At 41.0% G+C, this 7,479-nt stretch overlaps 1 protein-coding gene across 1 annotated transcript; it reads left to right on the forward strand.

Moving 5' to 3' along the window:
• The first annotated feature begins 3,230 nt into the window (after positions 1-3,230).
• mars2 (methionyl-tRNA synthetase 2, mitochondrial) lies at positions 3,231-7,407 on the forward strand. Its single transcript, XM_023397984.2, has 3 exons — positions 3,231-3,777; positions 4,047-4,381; positions 5,153-7,407. The coding sequence occupies exons 1-3, from the start codon at positions 3,504-3,506 to the stop codon at positions 6,323-6,325; spliced, it is 1,782 nt and encodes a 593-aa protein (XP_023253752.1). The 5' UTR covers positions 3,231-3,503; the 3' UTR covers positions 6,326-7,407.
• The last annotated feature ends 72 nt before the right edge of the window (positions 7,408-7,479 follow it).

The following is a 7,479-nucleotide window of genomic DNA, read 5'->3' on the forward strand; positions in this document are numbered from 1 at the left end:
TTGGGGGGCTCCAGCCCCGGATGTTTTCGTCAAAAGCCCAGAATCTTATATGGAGTTTATAATATAACTTCAACTTGGTCTCAATTCCTCTCAGTCTCTCTGACTGTATTAGTATTGTACTGGGGAAAAAGCCATGTATAGGTCGCCCAACAACTTGCGGAGCATTCGTGCTTGATGCAAAGTACTTGATGGTTTCATTTTCGGTGCGCTATACTCAGTCAGCAGTTTACTTCATTAGTCCTGTACAGTCACTGGAACAGCCACCTCATCTCTTACAGGTGGTTGTAGTAGGGATTATGTTCTAATGCACAATATATACTAAATAAGTGACAGGTTACATGGTTCATTTATTTATCATAGGGTTTTATAACAAGATGAGACTCTTGTTTTGGTGAGTAGCATAAAAGGGAACAACTAGCACTACAAGGTTATAGTAAATATCCAATCAGACATGTCATAAATAAAGATAAATGTTAATGTTGAGACGTTAGACTCATATTTTAACATACACTATACAAAAAGAGGTCACTGTAAATGTGCATTTAATAACATTTGACATTTTTCATGCATGAATAACTTTACAAACTCAAAATCATTCCGACCCTAATTTGAGCCTATATAGGTGTCAGGGGAGTAAGTTGGGGAAGTAAGTGCACATAATAAAAATTACACCTCATCCTAGAGAAACTCCCTGGTGGGACGCACCTGTTATACTAAGAGATATCAGTTTGACAGATCAATCAGTTAGACATACATTGCATTTGGAAAGTATTCAGTCACTTTTGTTACATTTTGTTATTTTGCAGTCTTATGATTAAATGGTTTGATTCATTCATCAATGTACAATGCCAGCAAGCTAGCAGCTAATGCTAATGGGGAGGTGGCTAGCTTGCTTGGGCCATGCCTGAACTACTTACTCCCCCCCATTTCCTCTCCAACACTTATATAGGCTCAAATTAACATCAAAATGATTTTGAGATTCTACAGTAATGTTAAACAATTCCAAAGTTTGTAGTTGTAAATCAACATTTGTAAACCTGTAAAATAAATCTGCATGAGACATTCAAGTTTGTGCATGTGAAAAAAAAAAATTGTGCTTGTGGCAAAGAGATTTGTATTTGTTAAAAAAGAGAGAGTGTGAATCAAAACTGAACAAATGATCAGTGGTGAGGTTAAACAAAGACACAGGGAAAGAAGAAATGCTTTTATGGATGTCTGTGTAGATAAAGAGCAGAAAACTGTAAAACTCAGCATGCAACATTCCCAGTGTGTCACTGATTGACTTTGTGTGAACTTTTGACTAGAGTTTTTATAGTTTGCTGCTCTGTATCGGGACACAGATGGTGACAAAACTATTTCAGATGCACAAACTTGAATTTCTTATGCAGATGTATTTTACAGGTTTACAAATGTTCATTTCCAACTACAAACATTAGAATTATTTGTTAACATCACTTTACAAGCTCAAAATCATTTTGACCCTAATTTGAGTCTATATACGTGAGGGGGATGGAGTCGTACGCATGACTTAACATTTCTTGTTGTTAGTGGGGAACCAGCGTGGTACCGGCCTAAGTTGGACTCTGGCATTCTGATGAAAACACAATGATAATCGTCTGATATAATCACAGTGGTATAGACAAGTCTTGCTTGCCAATATTGAATGATATAATTTTACTCACCTAGACCCTCCTCACTGTGTCTGTACACCCTGCCATTGGTGTTTGTGGGACAGGTGGATGCAGTGTCAGGCTCAAGCCCTGATAAAGAAAGAGGTATGCTGAAATCTCCTCAAAAATGTAAAGGCCTAGCAAACCTTCAATCCTGCCTGATCTCGTAACTAATGTAAAGTGGTTACAACATGGTGAACCAATCGATGTGTATTCATCTGTTACAAAACAAGCCTAAAGTTAGTGATGTAACTATCTGGGCAACAGCTGCAGGAACAGGCTAAATTCTACTAAACCACTAAAATGGAAAGTCTGCAGACAACATCAATATCATATATTTATACCACTCGAAATGTTTGTCAGTACGGTTTGTCTTTAGTTGCACTAACGATACATTTTGGTAAAGAGCCCTCATTAGATATTACTCACCAGTCTAAAAGAAAAGTTGCGAGTTCCGCTTAAAACAGCATCTCTTTACTCGACAAGAGCTGTCTCCAGCAGTGGAAAGCCACACCAAGATTTACTAGTGTTTTGCTCCCTTTCTTTGATGTTGAACAGGGCTTCTTGTCGGGAGCAGTCCTTCGGGATGCAGATAAAAGTCCCTTTCTGGGAGCTCTCTGCGTTCCTGTGATACTAATCAGGAGCTGTAGCTTAACTTAAAGGACTGACTCAGCAACCACAGTGGTAGCAAGCTCTCAGTCAACTTGTTTTTGAACATTTTCTACAGTGTTTTTCATGTTTGAGAAACCTTTTTTGCTTGCACCTATTTTTCCCTCTGTGACCCAGGACTCCAGAGCCAGATCCCACACTCTGACTCCCCCCGTTTCACCCTCCACTCCTCATTCATTGACCAGCCTCTGTCTGCATTTGGACTCTGATTTTTCCCATCATCCCTATTCCCTCTCAAGCCCTGGATCAGGTCCTCTGCGCCACAAGTGCATACAAGTTGATTTTCATTCAGCCTGGCGGAAAGTTTGTCTCAAAACTCTTTGTGCCATGTTCCATATCAATATTAAAACAATCTGAAACATTTCTAGCAAATAGCATTCATATCACTGGAATGAACAGCTAGATAAGATTGACTGGAATAAAATGTGGTCCCTGAAGATATTCAGTGAAAAGTGATTAAAGTGATGTATCAGCCTGTTCAAAGAAGATGCCACGTTCTAATAAAGGCACCATTTATTTATAAGCGGTAATACATTGATTTATTAGTTAATAAATCATTTGCTAATGCTTTATTGATCAGTTTGTGGAAAATCAAAATCCATTTATAAAGTGCTTTTTCTTTTTTTATACTGTCCCTGCCTTGTTATCATGCTAGAACTGTATGTCTGTCAAAAAAGGATGCTCTCCCTTACATCCAGATGCTTCTCTCGTAAATATTCTCTGCTTGACTAATTTGAAACTTCATGTCCAGACAGTTTTAACATCCTAGAAGTAAATAAAACCAATGACGTCAGCATACCGTCAGTAGTCCTTGCCATCTCATTGGTGGCTGTGGCACACTTTCCAGCGCTTTGATTGGACGAGTGATTGTTCTTCACAGAAACCGGAAGAAGCGCTAACCTTCACATCCAAGCAAAACACATGTGCGACAGGGTTCGAGAAAAGAGGCTGAAATTCAACGATTCCTATCATTTTAATCTATAACATTCACCAAGACTACTTTAAGAGCTTTTTCCGGTAGTCGTTCCGATTATTCGTTTTTCTGCGAAAACAAAATCCTTTAGCTAGCTAAAATGAAAGACTAGCACCCACCAGCTCATTTCTGCACTCCTGGAGTAAACATAGTTTGCTGGCTTTCATGTGGGTGTCGCCTGCTCTCCAACGATGAGGTTCCCTTTTCGTTCTGTTGCCAGAAGTTGTAAGGCTGTTCACAAACTGCGACAAAGCCCTTTCTTATTACCAGATTGTGCTGTGTCGAGACATCAGAGGATCGCTGTGTTGAGCCATCAATGCAAAGATGAGAGGAGTTACTACATAACCACCCCCATCTTCTATGTCAATGCTTCTCCTCATTTAGGACACCTGTATTCGGCTGTGATAGCTGACTGCCTTCACAGGTACAAGCTGCTTCAAGGGTTCAACTCAAAGTTTTCAACAGGTAAATCATCCAGTGATCGAAGTATACGTGTGCACGTTGCTTTTCGTGTCACCATTTGAATGTAATAGCCAAAGATTTTGTCACAGTGTAAGAACCCATGTTATCTGTTATTTTAAAGCTTAAATTGAACATCTGTTAATAGAGCTGGCTTATGGGAGCCATTTTTCCTTTTTTTATATATATATATATATATATATATTTTTTTTTTTTTTAAATATATTTTAAACAATTCATTGAGAAAATAATAATCGGCTTACCTTGCATTTCAGGCACAGATGAGCATGGCTTGAAAATCCAACAAGCTGCTGAAGCTGCAGGAAAAGATCCCCTGACCTTCTGCACTGATGTGTCTGAAAGATTCAAACATCTCTTCAGCAGCTGCAACATTTCGTACACAGACTACATAAGAACCACTGAGCAGAGACACCGTCAGGCAGTGGAGCATTTCTGGTCAGTGCTCTGGAAAAAAGGACACATCTACAAGGGGCATTATGAAGGCTGGTACTCCACACAGGATGAAAGTTTCCTCACGCCAATGCAGGTGGACGACGCTGTGGACTCATCAGGGAAGGAGATCAAGGTGTCGCTGGAGAGTGGACACAAGGTAATATCACTGAATATGAAATAATTTTACCCATTGTACACATTATGGTTAGTTAGGAGTAATACTAAACTCGTAAAAATAGATGTATGGTGGATATGGAGGCGCTTTCTGTGTTCAGTAGAACACACGTTTACCAGGCAGGAGGAGTGTAAAGTCAATCTTGGCCTCTGATGCTCATATTTTGACGACTTCCCCAAGTACACCAACTTTATGGCGCCATACTATCATATTCAATTTAAAGCTAAAGCCAATATTTGGTTAGTTTAGCTTAATATAAAGACTCGAAACAAGGGGATGCTGTTAGTCTGACTCTGTCTAAATGTAGTAACTGCAAAGCTCACTAATTAACACGTGATATATCATTTGTTTAATCGTTAAAAAAACTGAAGTGTAAAAATGACGTGATTTTATGGGGGTTATGAACTGTTATTTCTCACTCAGGTGTTGTCACTTCCTGGACTCTTGTCATCATTGTTAGATTGACAAGCAGCTGGAGCAAGTTGTTTACTGTCAGTCAGGCTGGCTGTTTCCCCCAGTTTCCAGTATTTATTCTAAGCTACACAGCAGTTTCCTGGCTCCATTTTCCTATTTAACAGACAGATATGAGAGTGGTAATTATTTTCTCATCTAACTCAGAAAGAGAGCAAATAAGCATATTTCCCAAACTATTGAAGTGTTCCTTTAGGCAGAAATCAAGCAACGCCTCCACAGCTTGCGCAGGTTTACTCCATCACCAAAACAACTACAAATACACTCTTCACTGTTTTGCAGGTGGAGTGGATGAAAGAGGAGAACTACATGTTCCGTCTGTCTGCGTTTCGGTCTCAGCTGCTCGACTGGCTCAGAGGAAATCCCCAGGCCGTACAGCCTGAACATTTCTACCAGATTGTTCTCCAGTGGCTAGAGCACGACCTTCCAGACCTGTCAGTGTCCCGGCATAGAAGCCGCCTTCAGTGGGGCATCTCGGTCCCCAACGACCCTGAGCAGACCATCTACGTGTGGCTAGATGCTCTGGTGAACTACCTCACAGTAGCTGGCTATCCAGATAACCACGACCAATGGTGGAATGTGGCCCACCATGTTGTAGGAAAGGATATCTTAAAATTTCATGCCGTCTACTGGCCAGCTTTCCTCCTGGGAGCTGGACTGCCGCTGCCACAGACGATACATGTGCACTCTCACTGGATAGCGGGAGGAAAGAAGATGTCTAAAAGTTTGGGTAATGTGGTAGATCCTCTTCAACGCTCACAGTTGTTTACAACTGATGGTATGAGGTACTTTCTTCTGCGTCAGGGTGTCCCAGACTCAGACTGTGATTACACAGATCACAAAGTACTCAAGCTACTCAACGCAGAACTAACTGACTCCCTGGGAGGTCTGCTTAACCGCTGCACAGCTACGGCTCTTAACCCAGCGCAGGTCTACCCCTCTTTCTGTCCTCTGTCCTTCCCAAGAGAACAGGGAGGCAGGGCTGTGGTCGAAGACTACCTCATGTTGGATGCTGTGAAAAATCTCCCCGCTGTGGTAGAGCAGCACTATGAGAGCATGCATGTGTACAAAGCGCTGGAGGCCATCACTGCTTGTGTGAGGCAGACCAACGGGTTTGTTCATCGCCACGCACCTTGGAAGCTGGACAAGAGGAACAGTAAAGAGCAGCGCTGGCTAGACACTATCATCCATGTTTCCCTTGAATGCCTGAGGGTTTATGGCACACTCCTCCAGCCAATAGTGCCAGAGATTTCCAACAAACTCCTGTCCAGGCTCGGGGTGCAGCCAGGTGAGAGGAGCTGGGCAGCTCTGAACTTCCTGCCAACGTATCAGGGAATGGACTGTCCCTTTGAAGGGAGAGCACTAGGATCTGACACTGGAGTACTTTTTAGTCGCTTGGAAAGTCAGAATGTTGATGAACAAAAACATAACAAAGCAAAAAGGAAAAAAAATTGAAATGAGGAATTGTTTTGTTCCCTGTAGACTGCTTCAGTAAGAAATAAAAGTCCTGTGGTACACTCCAAGTGTTTTCAGTTTAATCTTCTAAAGGCTGTGAGGCGTTTCGACTGTGCTTGATTATCATCTTCCTCGCTTTTTGTTAGTTTTGCTGTAAACTGTCAGGACAGAACAACTTATACCTGCAATAGCCTTATTTTGATTTGTCATGGCAGGAAACACATAACAATGGCTCTGTTCCACGTAAGTGTGAGAAAGCCAAGGCCGTGAGCGAGCATGCACAACACCCAGACACTGGATCTGACATAAATCTGACTGGAATATAGCCTTTATTATTGATATCAATTGCACCTGTGCTGTGAAAAAGACCTGCTCCCAGCTTAACTTCACCCCACGCCCACGCCCACCTGAGCAGAAGTATAATTAGGCACAAAGTGAAAACACCTGTGCTGGCCTTTTAGATTTTGCTTGTAATACCCTTTTGTATTTTGTTTGAAAATGTTGGACTTTTTTTTTTATACATATATATAGTGTACATGGCTCTTAGTCTACAACAAAATGGATCTGAGTTAGACCTAACTCTAAATACTAATAGACAGGTAGTATCAGTGTGAATGATGTGCATGTCTTTCAAGGCACTCACCAAAAGTATTGCTTTTCTTCTGTTGAAGTTCAGTTATGTTACAGACGTTATTTCTACTTGATAGTAACACTCCCATGCAAAATTTTGACAAGTTGTCCAATCACTAATAATAAACAATAAAAATTATTGATGGCTACATACCATGTAGCTCAGTTTCAGGGTCCTGGTGTTGTGCACGCTGGCTCACCGGGACACGTCAATGCAACCTCGGCATCGTTAACGTTATTAGTAACACCTGTGCTTTTTTTCCTGCTGAGAAAACAGTCTATTGTAGCAAAGCTTTAGACACTGTTTTCACTTGTAATAGTGTAATGCTACATTGAGGCACACACTGAAACTGTAAAGGTTGCCCAACCACTGCAGTAATAAGTTGAGGAAAAGTGCCTCCAGCATCAACTTGTCTTGTTAAAGAAAATTGTGGAATAAATATAAAAAAACCTGTTGTTAAAAGCTGTCATTTACCTCTGTGCATCATGTTGGTTTATCATCCTATCAGTCATATCTACTGATG

The sequence above is a fragment of the Seriola lalandi genome, unplaced genomic scaffold (genome assembly GCF_002814215.2).
Source record: "Seriola lalandi dorsalis isolate HSWRI2012SDOR001 ecotype SW California unplaced genomic scaffold, Sedor1 jcf7180002054972, whole genome shotgun sequence".
NCBI classification, from domain to species: Eukaryota; Metazoa; Chordata; class Actinopteri; order Carangiformes; family Carangidae; genus Seriola; species Seriola lalandi.

What these genes read in the sequence shown, in the direction of transcription:
- mars2 (XM_023397984.2), top strand. Translation starts at nt 3,504, where the DNA reads ATGAGGTTCCCTTTTCGTTCTGTTGCCAGAAGTTGTAAGGCTGTTCAC. An exon ending in CAACTCAAAGTTTTCAACAG is followed by an intron (nt 3,778 to 4,046) that starts GTAAATCATCCA and finishes CTTGCATTTCAG; the next exon opens with GCACAGATGAGCATGGCTTG. An exon ending in CGCTGGAGAGTGGACACAAG is followed by an intron (nt 4,382 to 5,152) that starts GTAATATCACTG and finishes ACTGTTTTGCAG; the next exon opens with GTGGAGTGGATGAAAGAGGA.